Source organism: Moschus berezovskii, chromosome 1 (assembly GCF_049115385.1).
Source record: "Moschus berezovskii isolate FMDL1 chromosome 1, NW_MosBer_1.0, whole genome shotgun sequence".
Classification (NCBI taxonomy): Eukaryota; Metazoa; Chordata; class Mammalia; order Artiodactyla; family Moschidae; genus Moschus; species Moschus berezovskii.
The window spans coordinates 151,436,353-151,452,799 of record NC_142460.1 but is presented as its reverse complement, the minus strand read 5'-3'; the positions used below and the strand labels follow the sequence as shown (position 1 = coordinate 151,452,799).

Below are 16,447 nucleotides of genomic sequence, written 5' to 3'. Positions count from 1 at the left end.
TTCAGTAGAAACAGTAATCCCTAATGGAGAGAAAAAGTAAGTTGCATCATATAAAATGTAATATTATTTCCAAATCATGTGCATTTAAAATATTTTTCTACATTTATCCATTCAATTTATTTTCTAAAGATATATTTCAGAAAGATATCAAAATAAACTCATACTTTGTGTTTATTTTGTTTTGGATTATGAATTCTAAAACAATTTAGTTTTTGAAATGTGACAATGTTAAATACTAATTCTTGTGTGTGTATTTTTAATTTTCGAAGTACTCACACATAAGTACATCCAATTAATGACAGTCTGATTTTTATACAGCCTAAATATAACCAAGATTTAAAGCAGATTTTAAAATGTAATTTAATGTTTGGCATTTCTTGGTATTTTGAAAAAGATGTGTTTTTACATTCTGTCATACTTCATTATATTACAAATTAGATTTGAAATTTCAAAACTGTTGAAAATGGGGGACTTGCCTGGTGGTCCAGTGGCTAAGATTCCATGCACCCAAAGCACAAGCCCCGGGTTTGATCCCTGGTCAGGGAACTAGATCTCACATGCCACAACTAAAACCCAGTTCAGCCAAATAAGTAAATATTTTTTTTAAAAAACTATTGAAATTGGGTTTTACATGTTTAAACTTAAGTATTTAACTGAATGGGCTTCCATGGTGGCTCAGTGGTAAAGAATCCACCTGCCAATGCAGGAGACATGGGTTTGATCCCTGGGTTGGGAAGATCCCTTGGAGAAGGAAATAGCAGTCCATTCCCATATTCTTGCCTGAGAAATTCCATGGACAAAGGAGTATGGTGGGCTACAGTCCATGGGGTTGCAAAGAGTTGGACTCAGCTTAGCGACCGAGCACAAGCATGAGGAAGCAGGTAACTCAAGGCCTGTGTGTCTGTCTTATCAGCTCACCTGGGACATGATCTATTTGAACTTAGTTCAGTAGTGTTTATTTTGTGGTAGCAAGTAAACTCATACTTTGTGTTTACTTTCAATAGTAAAAGGTTTCATCACTTTTTTCAAACTTACCTAAGTAGTTGAGTAGGCAGAATAAAATTGTTAACAATTCTGGGTTAACATGCCATAGTTACAGATAAATACTTCTATGTGGTTAATGATAATCTTTTAATACAATGATTTTGACATTACCACTGACTTCCTCTTCTTAACATTCTCTCTTTGACCTTTTTGACAGTACTGTATTTTTTTATTTCATTTTTCAGTGGTTTTGCCTTCTCTGACTTTCCTCAGAGGAACTAATAGGAATCCCTCTGGTTTCTGTTTTAATTTCTCAGTTTTTCAGGAACTGTAACCCACCACGCTCCTCTGTCCATGGCATTTCCCAGGCAAGAATACTAGAGTGGGTTGCCATTTCCTTCTCCAGGGGATCTCTCCAACCCAGGGATCAAGGCCAAGTCTCTTGCATCATCTGCATTGGCAGGTGGATTCTTTACCGTAGTGCCACCTAGGACTCCCCCACGTAAGAAGTCCGTTTAATGTTTCACCTATCTTCAGTACCCAAACGACTTCCAAGTCCGCATTTTCTTGCCTTAACCTCTCTTCATAGTCCCATTTTTTCCCCTAGTCGATCTGTTTTATGGCTTCTTTCTTTTTTCCTGTCATCTCTATTCAGAGATAATTTACATACTATAAAATTCACCCATTTCAGGTATATAGTTCAGTTGTTCTTAGTTTATTGCATTCAGAGTTGTATATTCACATCACCACACTCTAAATTTAGAACATGCTCATCATCACCACAAAAAGAAACCCTTTCCTGTTAGCAGTCACTCCTATTTTCTCTGTTTCCTCACTGTACACACACACACCACACACACACCCCGCCCCCCACTCTAGGCAACAACTACTAATCTATTTTCTGTCATTAAGGACTTGCATATTCAGGGAATTTTCTGTAAATGAGATTATGTAATATGTGGTCTTTTGTGAATGATGTCCTTCACTCAGACTGTTTTCAAGGTTCATCTGTACTGTAGCAAGCATCTTTTTATTGCCAGATATTCCATTGTGCAGGTATGTACCACATGTGTTTATCCGCCCATTGGTTGATGAACATTTGCATTGTCTCCCCTTTTGGAGTATTGTGAATAATGCCACTATAGAAACCTATTTTCTTGCTCATGGTTTCTTTTTGAGGGGAATATATATTGTATTAGGAGTAGAATTGCTGAGTCATTTTAACACTTTGGGGAACTACCAAACCATTTTCCAGAATGGATGTATCATTTTATATTCCCACCACCAATGAATTGAGGTTTCTAATTCCTTGCCAAAAAATAAAAATCCTCACCAGCCTTTGTTTTACTCCGTCTATCTTTTTTTATGTAACCATCCTAGTGGGTATGAAGTGTTTCATGGCTTCTTAACCAGGAATTTTGGGAATTCCCCCTTAGGTTCTGTTAGTTTCTTAGGGACTCATGGATGAGCTTCCAGAGATCTATAAATTAGGTTGAAATTGTGTGTAGTATTGTGAGTGTTTGCAAATGTTTGTTTATTTTAAAGGACAGTTACCTTTCTTAACTTCTCAAAAGAATTTATCACAGAAGAGAGTAGCAAACACTGAAACTTATTAAATGTGTTCTACAGTTTGTCATTCTTAATTCTGTTTCTGTCTAAGGTAGTTTTATCTAAAGTGTTCTGTATCACCAGCATGGTAAAAATGCAAGTTGCTAAACACTGTCCTATACCTATTGAATCAGAATACTTTGAGGGTATAATCTTAAGAAATTTTCATTTTGAACAAATGCTCCAATAATAATGATATTAAGATTTATCAAGTGTTTACTGTAAGCCTGGTACTCTTTTAAGCTCTTTTTTTTTTTTTAATTAACTTGGGCTTCCCAGGTGGTGCTAGCAGTAAAGAAGCTGCCTGCCAGTGCAGGAGACATAAGAGAGCTGGGTTTGATCTCGGGATGGGAAGGTCTCCTGGAGAAGGGCATGGCAACCCACTCCAGTATTCTTGCCCGGAGAATCCTGTGAACAGACGAGCCTGGCAGGCTACAGTTCATAGCATCGCACAGAGTCGGACAGAACTGAAGCAACTTAGCACAAAGCACACATTCCTCATAGTAACCACCACCCTACCTCCCCCCTAAAAATATTGTTTTTCTGTTTACTGTTGATGAAAAGTAAGGATAAGAGAAAGGTCATTCCTTTGTTTCACAACTAGTCAGTTACCAGAATTGGGCCTTATATTAAGAAGTCTGGCCCCACAATTCAGGCCCTTAATTAAGCATTATGCTCAACTTTGCCTTTCAAGCAATCACTCTTAAGCATATAGATGCTTCAGAACCACTGGCCTAGTCTGTTAACTCTGAGTTAAAATACCTACACTTCATCAATCTATGTTTCTTACCCCCAAATCTCATTTAATAACTCACCTTCAGAAACCCTTCTGTGACTTGGACATGCCCCTCTGTTCCTCTCCCTGCTGAGCCTGTGTTTAGTATTTACTCATTAATATGGTCTGTTAAATTACTTACTTCAGCCTAATTCTTTTTTGCACAGATGGACAGCAGATTTCTCAGTGACAGGGTCCTTACCATCTTTTCTGTCTCCTTACTGTGTTTAGTTTTTACACAATAACTATTCAGTATAGTAAATGTTAAATAAGTAGAGGGAGAAACAGCAGCAGACCAACCATTTTAGTACCCTGAAGAATGTAAGGGTACTCACGTGAGTAGATTAATTAGTAAATTACTAGTAGATTAGTACTAACATTAGTAGATAGATTTTTGCCATAGCGTTTCACTAAAATGGTTGGATAAGGTACTGCTGCAATGGGATAGCGTTGTTCATTATCAAGGAAGGGATCTCCAGTACTAAGAAGCAACTGCATTTCTAATTGGGAATTGAAGTTGCTGGTAAAGATACTAAAATGGAGGAGATTAAAGAAAAGAGTAGCATGATCATATGGAAATGTAGAAATCTATATTGATGATTATGTCTCTGAAACTTCCAGGAAAGAATCTGAATGGAGTTTCACTAGTAAATCTGTTGTCATTCCTTATTATATGCTTTGTCAAGGAAAGCAGGTTTTCATAGGTGAGGTGAGGAACGCTGACAAGATCATTTATAACATAGTACAAACATAGGAGATTCAGACTTTTATATTTTCTGTATAAATAAAGTACCACACTTTGAAGGACATTCCTTTCTAAATAATATTTTTCTCTTTCAGGGTGATCTTGGAAAAAGAAGGGCCTCGTTCCCTGTTTAGAGGATTAGGCCCCAATTTGGTGGGGGTGGCCCCTTCCAGGTAAAAAAGTACATTTAAGTTAATTCAGTTGTGGCAGTCTTTCTTGTTTCAAGTTTAATGAGAGGAGATGCTGACGAAAGTCAAGATGATAAGGATGAAGCACTGTGACAGCAGGATATCAGTAACCATCCAAAAGGATGGGCAGATTGTATCATGTGGAGGTGTGAAGGACCTCAGTTGTCATTGTCATGTATGAGATCGTCATGAAGCAGTCTTTGCACCAAGTTCAAAAAGGCCTTAATATTTTGTCATTTTTTCTGGTATCTTTTTATCTTAGATTGACTTTTTCCGTGATAGAACACAGCAGAGTTCACATTCAGAAAACGTGTACCCAGGTCTCTGTATCCAGTGTAGCAGAACCAGATCCCATTATTTATGGGATTTCAACTTTTTGTGGGCTCTTTCTTTTTAAAACCTGATTCAAAATTCATTCTTATTGTGAGGTCTAAAAAAATGTGTAGCGTAAAGCTTGACATGTCCCCTTAAACATGTCCCCTCTCACCCAGTGTACCTTTCTACACACGGTTACTCTCTGCCCTCCCCATAGACAGATAGCTATGACAAAAGTTTGGCTTAAAAGGCTTCCTTTATTTTTTTCTGGCTAATTATGTACATGAAAAACACAATATATGTGTTATTATCATTTATATAAATTGAATCGTATTGAACTATTTCACCAAATTTGTCTTGAAGCTTTTTCCATGAAAATAGCTGAGTGTTTTAAAACTTGTATAGTATGATTGACCCCCCCTTATTTGTGAACCTTTAGATTTATTTCCAGATTTTTGCTGTTAAAAACAATGGTTTTGGAAACATAGCTGTGCCTTTATCTGTGAGTACTTAAGCAAGAATTTTTCTTTAGGATAGTTACCTAAAAGTAGAATTTCTGGACAGAAGGGCATATGAACATTTAAAGTTAGTGAATATTGCTCAAATCCCTTCTGAAAAGGCATGCCATCCTTTTATTCTCAAGTAGGGAATTAGTCGCTCTTTATCCACATATTACAAATGTTGGCAACTCTCCATGTAGTTAAATTCTTGCCAAATAGACTAGCCATGATTTTCACTGTTCTAATATATATTTGTCTTATTTTGGTGCTTTCGTGTCCTCCTCCTTGTAACTGTTTTTCATTTGTATCTCTCTTCTGTGAATTACATATGCATATTCCTTGCCCATTTTCTCATGAGAGTGCCTTTTTTCTTATTCATATCTAGTAATGCAGTGTTTATTCCTCTTCCTACTTTGATATCATTCAGTGTATCCTTTTTATCATGAAATAGAATATTTCATTTTCAGTTTTATTGATTGCCATTTTTTCTTAAGCACATTAAAAAAACACAATAGTGAGATTTGCCCCATTTTTACTTGTTTACTCTTTTCCTTCTTAGACAGAGAATCAGGATTGTTGGAAAATAACAAGATATTTGATACAGCAGCAAGTAACTCAATGCCCAGAAAGCTATAAACAGTGAGGAGGTAGTTGAATGCATAAAGTCACAGTAAGTTAGGAAAAATATTTACAAATTTAATGCAGTGTTTACAAATGTTAGAATACCTGATATGACCCAATGTGACTGATTTCTTTTGCAGTTGTTCTGTCTAGGGATACTGTAAACACTCTGTGTAGTATAGATTGATATATAGCACAAGTGTGTCAAAATTGTTGAACATTCACTTTAATTATTTGTCAGTTCTACCTTCCTCTCTTCAAAAAACAACATAAAATACCCATATCACATCTACTTTTGTGTATTTAACTTTCCCTTAGTGCTATACAGGCCTTTCAGCCTTATTTATGTGTTTTCTGATCGTCAAAGTCTTATACAAACACTTTGTTTCAGTCAGTTGCTATTAAAATATTGGGATATGAGCATCTGTTTGAGAATGCTTTACATTTATCTTTAACGAGTCAATACAAAAAATACTTTATGTTTTTAGATTTCTGGACTCTGAAATAATAAAGGTCAATTTATATGCCATTTAAATCTTATGAATTAAGCAACATGCTTATTGACAAAACTTTAATCTTTATTTTAGAGCCATATACTTTGCTGCCTATTCAAACTGCAAGGAAAAGTTGAATGGTTTATTTGACCCTGATTCTACCCAGGTACACATGATTTCAGCTGCAATGGCAGGTATGAATACATGATATTAAAAAACAAAATTTTCTGACATCTAGAGACTTAATATTGCTTTTTAATGAATTTAACCTTGTAAAGTTAAGGCAATGTGCTTTTCATTGATTCACATCTGCAAGCATGTTTTTACGTTTTTTAGTATACCATAAATTTGATTAAATAGTATATGTAAAATCTGTTGTCAGTTGGCATTTATGTATTTAGAAGTTTGTGATACATGCAGGTAATATAATATTTACATTGTCTTGTGTAGTCCACTGAATATTTTGTGATCATTTTTAACTGTTTTAAGAATCCAACCATAATTACACTTAAAATTACAGAGCTGTAATTTACTCTTTTCTCCTCAATTTCTGTTAGTGCCTTTTCCTTTTTTGCTGCATGTTTTGGCTTCTGTCTGAAATGTGCCGGCAGTTCTTGGTAAAGTATTCATTTTGTCCTGTGCTCAAATGCTAAAATTTTTGCGAGTGGTGTATTACTGATAACTCAGTTATTATAATGTATGTATTGAAAAATATGTTTAGCATGCCACATAAATCACACTAAGATAGCACTGAAAATGTAGCTGTGTACCAGATATGTGTACAAGCTTGCTCTAGAAATGTTTCCAGGAACTCTTTCATCATCATTCATGAGAATATATATTGTGAATTAAAACAGCTAGTCCTGGACCTCTGCACTGCCTTAAAGATAAGCTGGGAGATTGGTTTGACCAATGTGGTTCTGGAATCACTTGCTGCCATGCATGTTAGACAAAGCCATGACCTTTATTTCTCATCAGAAAATTCTCTATAGTTCTGAGATTTGCTGCATATTTAATCATGCCTCGCATTTCTAAATTATGATGTGACTTTATAAAGCAAATTATAACTACCTTTATCAACCGTTGATCGAGAAATTGAATGTCAGGTGCTTGATAATGAGGTAACTATTTTCTGTTTAGAAATAAATTGGATCAATTTCAACCATATAATTAATGAACTAAGTGTAAGTTTGAAATACTAATTTCTGAGAGGTCAATAGCCATATAATCTAGTACATACCTTGCAAATTATTTTTATGGCTTTTTATATTTAGTTATTGTTGACTGACTCACAAAGTTTTAAAACTGGAAAGTAAAGCTTTAAAGATCAAGGTGGTGAAATACTCTTTACCAAAGAAAAGAGATCTTAGGCAAGTTAGGTAGTTTATGTGACCCCATTACCTTATTCTTAGAATGAGTGGGTTGCTCTACAACCAATATAATATTATATATGTGTTATATATATATAATATTATAATAACCAATAGGTTATATTTTGAGAATCAGTTCTTTAATACCACAGAGATCATCTAGTTACAGTTAAATTTTTAATATATTTTGATAAATGTTGGATATGAATATATATGATTTTTCTCTCCAAATTTGAGTCTATAAAGTTAGTGGCTAATTTCAAACTATATGAGCACTATGTTAGGGTCTCTAAGAATAAATTTCTGGATTATCAGTGTTCATGTTTTTGTTTTTTTAACCCCAGAAAATTGTAAAGAAATGTTAAATCTTTCTTTTTTGAAAGACTTGATGCCAAGAAAGTAGGTAAGCAATTATTTTAAGTTGAGGATAGTTGTTAATATATTCAGTATTGCAAATTTAGGGTTTCAGAAAACCAATTCCCACTGGAACATCTTTCACTAGACTATCTCATCAAAATTTAATACTATATTTGTATCATATTGCAAAGATTTTCAGTGGAATTGTCATCTTGTACTTTTTTCTCAAATGTGTACAAATGTTAACTTGTAGTTCTGTTTTTATCTATGCGTTGATACTATTTCCCAACTTGAATTTATTGAATTTTGGTAAATTGAAAGACTTACATTGTTCAGAGAGTATTGTACTATACACTTGTGTAATTTGAAAATACTTCTTCCATTTGTTTGCAGTTAGATTTTTTCTGAGAATTACACTTTCAGAGCTTCTTTGCAACTGTTCATGAGCAATAATATTTAGCTTTACAGTTTTTATACATAGCTACATGGTTGGTGAAACTGAATGGTCCCATGCAGACTTGTTAAGGTAGCCTTTGGACCCCTTCACTCTTGTAATAATCTGGACTGGTTTTTCTTCAGGATCATTTTTAGAGGTCTTCAAAATATGAAGTGGGGGTGCAAAGTGCTTAGAGGCAGTCATGTGAGAATTTGTTTTCTTACTATTCAAAAAAATGCTAACCTTGTCACTTCAGTATCAAAAATGTGCCACTGTTAATAATGCCTGCAAGATTTTGCCACATTAAATAGCACATGCATTAAGGGTTTAGTAACCATGTACATAATTTTTATTCCAAGTAACCTCTTGGTTCAGTTGCCTTTTGCATTCTATTCATATGAAATTGAATACTAAACCTATTTAAAGGACAGTTTATTTAAAGGCTGTCTTATTTTCATTTGTTTTAGTGTTTCAAGGAAATAATGTAAGAATTTGTAAACTCTCAACTTGAGCTATAAATTTTCATGCATTAAAAATTTTTTTTCTAGTTGTGAGGCTACTTAATCAGGTTAAGTAATAGTGACTTTGTTTTATTACCTTCCCCCCTCACCCCACATATGACCTTTGGCAAACTAAATATATCTTAATCATTGAGGGTATTTATTTTCTTGCGGGTTTTTGTGTGTTTTTGTTTAAATGAGTTTGCATATCCCTCTGTATACACCTGCGCAAAGGTGTGTATACAGAAAGAATAGTATCAAAATTTTTTTTTCTATAGTAACTCCCAGTCTTCCAAAGTTCTTATCTGAGTTATATATACTTTTGTATACAACAGTATAGATTTAACAGAAATGAATTCTGATTTTTATTGGATAATATATTTACACAATGATTGCTTAATTTTTTTTAATACCAATAATGTAATCACTTAACATTTCCTAGATATTAGTGGGTTTTATTTGTTTGTGTTAATAGCATTCAAGGTACATTTTCTATTTGACTTAAAGCTTAAGGTTAAATTTTTACTCATTAAATAGAAATTTTGTTTTGCATTATAAAATATTTTTTAAAATGATTTATCCCTGGCAGTTTATTCAGCTAGGTGGATGGTTAGATGTTTTGTGTGTTTTCATGTAAACATTCTTCCTGTTTTTTGTTTCGTAGAGCACAAGAAACTGAATACAAAATATTTCATAAAAATGGATGTGCAGTATTACTGATCATAGTACAGAAAGTGAAAGGTACTATTGTAGCCACCTATACATTTTTAAAAAATAATAGTTATAAAATGAAGTTCCTTGAATTTTCTATTTTTTTATTTTTTACTTTTTTTTTTTTTAATTTAATTTAAATTATTTTTTGGCCATGCTGTGTGGCTTACAGAATCTTGATTCCCTGACCAGGGATCAGAGCTGGGCCCATAGCAGTGAAAGTGCCAAGTCCTAACCACTGGACTGCCAGGGAACTCACTCCTCTGGGTTTTTTGTTGTTGTTGTTTTTTAGATTTACCAATAAGCTGATTGTTAAAGAACAGAAAATTTTGTGATTTCAGCTCTGAGCATGGTAAATAATAATGATAGGAAAATGGGATATGACAGTCTGCTCTGAATATTTTCTTAGATTTCCGCTTTGACAAGGTTAGCATTTTTTCATTAAGGCAAAATTGATCTTCTTTTGGGTAAGTATTTAGACTCTCGAAACTGCTACAGATGGCAGAATTTTCAGTACTCGGTACTTTAAAAAAAAAATTATGGCCCATTCTGATATTCCTTTTTCTTTTTTAACTTAAAATTTTCAAAAGTTAGATCTCACAGTAAATATTTCTCAAATCCTTCCAATGGGATTCATTTTGTACACGTGTTTCTGATGAGGTCACTGCTTGTTGTTATGATACAGAAAAGCCTGTGTCTATTTTAGGCATTTACTGTACATTTCTCCCGAGAAAAGAGTGAGATCGTGTCATCTCATGCTCCCCATCCGCAGGTCACTTCCTGTAGAAATATGGACTAACTTAAACCTCGTGAGTACTGATCTGAGCATCTCTTGCAGCCTCTAGTTATAAGAAACACACCCTGGGAATTTATAATAGCTGTTGAATAGAAAGCGGGAAATGAATTTTTATTTCCTGAATTTGTGTGTGCATTATCTGAGTATTTCATGAAACTTTAATTCTGATTCCTTGATAATACTCCTTCTAGAAGGAAGAATGGAGTAACTTTTCAATTACAGTTAATAGAAGCCTGGGGTCTTTAGCTTGGCCATAATAGCCTTGACCTCCAAAGAATTCCTTAATAGTATTTAAGATTTACATAGCTGTAAATGGTATCATACCATCTGACAACTTTTAGAAAATAGTAGTTCTCTTTGTTTAGTATAACATGTTTTAAAAGCCTAATACAGTGCTTTCCATTCTTGTCTGTTGAAACTTGGCTTTCTACTTTCTTGCAAAAACATTGACCTACCATTACTTTCCAAATACGGGATAAGAATATATGGGATCTTATTTTAGTTTTAATTAGTTTTTCGTGTTTTGTTTTGTTTTTAATATATTTCTCTTCAAAGGTTAGGTGGGCTTTGTTCTTACAGAAGTTAATAAAAAGTACTGAAAATGCAATACTACAGGTATCACTCACTTAATGAAATAGACATTTTCAGCAAGTTTATTATGTGGATTTCTGTTGTTCTGGTTTTTAATTGGTTTACATTATCAAATAAAATCTTAAATAAAACAAAACTTTAAAAATTACATTTAAAAGGTATTTTAAGCTTTCTAATAAAATATTAACCATATTACTAATAGTATAGCTGGTATATTGCCATTTTGCTTTTATTGACTGGAGCAATATTGATTCTTTTTAACCTACAAATAGATAAGTAAGTTTTAATATTTAACAGGGTACTCAGAATATTAATATGAAATAGCATATTATCAAAATGTCACAATTTAAATGCCAAAATAAAAGTAATAGGAAATATCTAAATTTCAGGGGAACCATTCCCAGTATCTTTGTGTATGTTTGTCTTGAAAGAAGTAGGAAGGTGTTTAATTTAAGCTGTTTGTCAGCTTCAAATCATCTTACCGTATATAATTCAAAGTTGGTAATAAATTTGTTTCTTCCTGCTTGTTTGATTTCTTTTTTTTAACTAATAGATTATGTTCTCTAGATTTCATTAGCCTAATACTGTCTATGTAATTTATTAGAATGTTTTCAGTCAAAAGAATGTAATAGGACCAGAGCTGATAAAGGAACAATAGCTAAAAAACCTGTGGATTATATATCGATTCTTTTCTTTAACTTAGTGGTGTGCTGACAGTGAGGCAGTGTGTTTATTGAACTAGCTTTTTACTGGGAAAGTGAGTCCCAGCTGTAGTAAGCTCAGGCTCTATAGGGACAAGATGATGTCATTCTTTCACTTAAATTTTAGTGTGTCAGGTTCCATAGGTCAGTCTGTATCTGGAAATGAATTTTAGTTAAGTGAGAAATACCTGTTGTTTGCCTCCTATCATTGTTTATTAGCATGTATGGAGCATAATTAAAACTTAATTATGGGCAATTAAAAATTTATCCCTAGTAATAATTGCAAATATGTATTATAATATTTTAAGTTTTCATATATGGGGTTTTTTCAGCCTCTAATTGAGAAATTTGAGACTTGGAACAGTGTTCATAAACTTAGGTACTCAGTTTATATTTTTAGACATAGAACTTAATTTTTTTAGAAAGCTTTGATGCTTAAGTTTGATACCTTTTAAAGTTTTAGGCTTTCAAAGTTTAATAAAGAGCAAGTTTTTTTCTTAAAATTTCCACAGAATAATAAAAACTATTTTGAGTAATGAAGAGTATTTTGTTGATTTGTGCTGCTTAGTGGCCTTTTGTTGATAAACTAATATTACTGTACAGACATTTAGCTAATACAGATATTTAGGTTTAAAATAAAGAATTATTAGGGGTATGATCAGAATTCTGATGTCAGGTCCACATTTGCTTTAGAATGTAATTTAAATATACAGTGTAATTTAAATATCTTTAGTTTGACTTTTTCACTTAGAAAAATGAGATTCAGGAGACTTTATTCTAATAAAGTCTGTAACTTTATTCTCAATTAAGCCAGGCCATGCACAAATCTATTCCAGATAAAATATTTAAACTGATCTGGTTTCATAGTTTGCCTCTCTTTCATCAAGAATATATGCATGAAAAGAACCTTTTAAAACATCTTCCTGACACCCTGTTCAGCACATTCAATTTTTACTGTTTTGGTACTGGCTGATCCTTAGAAAGTTGTTGATCCCTTTCTAGTTTCATATGTATGTACGTAGCATTAAAAGCACTTAAAAGAAATGGAGACTATATAATCATTAACAAATTGTTAAAGGAGTTATTAAACCAAACTTTTGTTTCATTTATCTTAGTTGATAATAGATTCAATTTGAGCATCTCTTTGTGAAACATCTGGCTATTTCTGCAGTATTAATATAGTGGATTAAAGGAGTAAAGTTTGAGTTAGCTAATGATCTGACATTATAGAAGGGGAAAGAACCTGTGAAACTAAATTCCAATTAGTAAACAATGTAGTACCACAGCATTTTTGTTCCTGAAAGTACTTTACTAATATTAGTGTGCTGATTATATTTCAAAGTCTTTCTAAAAATACTTGACCTGCTGCTATTTGATAAAAAGTATTAACAGTTAAGATCCTTAGACATTTTTGCATGTAAGTTTTCACTGAATTTAAAGGCCAATTGAATAAATGTAGGTTGATGAAAGGTAATTCTATGAAATTTGTGTAGCAGCTAATCTTAAATATTTCATAAGCATTATATTATGAAAACCCTGTTTTATATAGATGAAGCAATCTTCATAAATTTCCATCATCAAGATTGCATTTCATGTGCTATTTTTCTGTAGCTCTAGGAAGGTAGCAAGTAAAAGATACGCACTAGCCTAGAAACATAAGAGAGCCACCTTAGGGGACCACCCTTCCACACTGATAGTTAATACATAGTTCTTTAGTTTTAAAGTATAATAAAGCTACCTTCTACCTTCAGTTTCTCTCTTCAGTGTCTAAAAGTGAAAGGGAAGTTCTGATTTGTAACTTTTTGTACTTTTAAGTTTTTTATGTTTTTAAGTGGATGAAAAAATAGATCTGCCCTTTTTAATTCTTTAACAGAAACCATATCTCTGTGATACCATTATTTTAACAGTATTAATAAGTGTATGGTAACATAAAGTATTCATAAGACCAAACAATAATTCTTTCTGTCATATAGTCAACTTAAGATCAAATATTGGTAAATGCTGACGTTTATGTAGACTCCATTTTGTACATAGTGATTTGTGATGTTAGTTGGACCCCAAGTAGCTGTTGTAGAGTTTGCATGCTAAAAAAGCCCTAGAATACACACAATTTCTGTGTGTCTGCAAAAATGGGTTTCTAAATTTAGAGAGTAGAGGGTGCCCAGAAGGTATTCTGAATGTATTGGAAGAGGAATTATATATAATCAGATTTTGCTCTTAAAAATTTTTTTAGTTATGAGTCAGAATTTGAGACTAAATTGAAAATAAAGTACAAATGTTCATGGTTGTGAATGGATTTGTAAAACAAAAGTGTAAAGCATACATCAGTTTATAGGTAAATATATGCATTTTTTAAAATATAGACTTACATAAAGTTTTAAAAAACCTTGAGGTTAATAGTGTGTTCTTCATTTTTACCAAAGTTCATTTTAAACATGTTTGTTTAGGTTTTACCGCAATCACAGCGACCAACCCCATTTGGCTTATAAAGACTCGATTACAGCTCGATGCGAGGTATGTTAATTCATTAAAGTTGACTTCAACTAAATTTTTTCTATAAATTTATATCAGTGAGATTTCAGTGCCAGGTATCTAACCATGTTTTTGCCCTCATTTGCTGCTGGATTTGTTTTATTTAGTTTTGAAACTTAGGTGTACCGTAAGATGCAAAAGTGATGTTAATAATTTACAGGTATGAGAATTTCTAGGAAAGAAAGTATATTATGCATTGTGTTTTTCAGTAAAAGAAGAAGAAAAAGGACCTCTGTTGATCTAGCTCGAGCAATGATACTTCACCCCATGTGTGATTATAATCAACCCTTGTAAATACCTAAATAAACTAACTACATGATCAGTGAGTCTAGACTGAGTCTTTGAGGATCATTGCTCAAACTCAAGAACCTTGTACAGCGGAGTGTTCTGGCATGGAATTTAGCTCTCATGTATTCATGCAACTTCATCTGTTACCCTCAGTCACTTTATGGCAGCAAGATTCATTCATTCAATACATCTGTAATGAATAGGTACTGGTAGGGTCTAGAGATATCTTTGGAAACAGTGGGGACCAATTTTAATGGAATAGGTACTGGTAAGGTCTAGAGATATCTCTGGAAACAGTGGGGACCAATTTTAATGGAATAGTCAATGAATGGTTTTTGAACCCATTTTAAGCAGAGGCACTAGTCAGTGCACACCTCACATATCTTTAAGTTTAGTGTCTGGCAAGTTCTGGGAACTGAGAGAAAGGCCAGAAGTGGTGTAGCTTAGAGTCCTGCCATTTCAGCTCCCATTGGCCTTCAGAATGAAGGATGGAGACGGTAACACTTTTTTAAGTGGAGAGGTGATCCTGTCTGGTGTGTTGTAATAATAATAATCAATTAATAGTTTTGAAACTAATTTAACTCTTCAGTCTGTAGTAGGCTATGTATAAAAGATTTTCACTGTTTCTTATATTTTAGGGTTTGGGAAGCCTGGTGTTATATCTTGTAGATTATAAATAAAGGGCTTCCCTGGTGGCTCAGAGGTTAAAGCTTCTGCCTCCAATGCGGGAGACCCGGGTTTGATCCCTGGGTTTGGGAAGCCTGGTGTTATATCTTGTAGATAATAAATAAAACTGATCTAAGAAATCATTAAAAATTATGCCTGCTTACAGATCTGTTTTCCACATTTTGTCATGTGCAATTGTATGTCACTTGGAGACATGAAATGTCTAGTCTTTGTTTCATCTGGAATAATTTTTACTGAAACCTTAAGTACAGTGTTATGGCAAAACTCAGTTTATTTCGAAGTCAGAGAACTGAAAGGTAGTGGTAGATAAGACAACCCAAAGGTTAAAATGTGTGAGATGCCAGTCTGTATTGTACTATTATAAACTACCAGGGGTATGTATGCTTCAGTATTTAGAGGATGGATTTAGGTGAAAAATAATAGTAAAGCCAGCACAATTTTTTAGGCTTAGGAGTAGGGTTGGGGTAGTAGTGAAAGGTTGATTTGAAGGTGTGCTGCCTTACAACACTGAGACCGAGAATAGGGCGGATGTGTTTGCATGTTATCCTTTAGGACTCAGAGCTCTCTTAACTTTCTTGTAAGAAAGAATCTGACAGCCGAAACTAATTACAGTTGGTTGCATGGATCTCTCAACTAAGAAGGTATTTATTCGGTACCATTAGTTGAGGATGGTTATTCAAGACAGTTACTAGTTTATAAAGTTAGAGGGATCAGTAGGTTATCGGGTAGGTGTCTTGGTTGTGATTTTATTTTGTTACATCATAAGCAGGTTGTATATAATTTATAAATAGTTAACTTTTCTATTTCTTTCCCTGTGGGTAGAATTTAAACCCATTTCTTACAGATAAAATTCTATTGAGGGAATCATAGTGAAGGTAATAAATATTTTTATGAACTCAAAATTATATCCAAGAGTAGATGTTGCACCCTTAAGCAGCACTAAGAAAGTTGTTTTGGGCACAGTGTTCAATAAATACTTGATAACTGTAGAAGTGCTCATTCACTATTTACTGAGATAAAAGAGACAGCCTTTTACCTTCAAGATTACCTTCAAAGGATCATAGAAAATTTGACTTAAATTCACCCAGTCACTTTTGGGGAGAAATTGGGTGGACTTGGAAGAATCCCTCAGGTGCATTGAAATTACCTTAACTGTACTTCTTAATATTCTATTGTCATTTGTGTCTCAGTCATTCTTTTTATGTGTTATCAAATGCTAAAGAAATCTTCTCAACTTAGAACTGCATT

The 16,447-nt window shown here is 33.4% G+C and overlaps 1 protein-coding gene across 2 annotated transcripts in view; it reads left to right on the top strand.

Moving 5' to 3' along the window:
* Positions 1 to 16,447, top strand: part of SLC25A36 (solute carrier family 25 member 36) — a 33,680-nt gene that overhangs the window by 13,010 nt on the left and 4,223 nt on the right. Inside the window, exons 3-5 of one of the 2 annotated variants that reach the window (XM_055412800.2) lie at positions 4,208 to 4,285; positions 6,324 to 6,424; positions 14,140 to 14,206. In XM_055412800.2, the coding sequence (XP_055268775.2) occupies positions 4,208 to 4,285; positions 6,324 to 6,424; positions 14,140 to 14,206 (246 nt within the window). The remainder of the gene's footprint in view (positions 1 to 4,207; positions 4,286 to 6,323; positions 6,425 to 14,139; positions 14,207 to 16,447) is intronic. The other variant, XM_055412789.2, reaches the window with a different exon arrangement.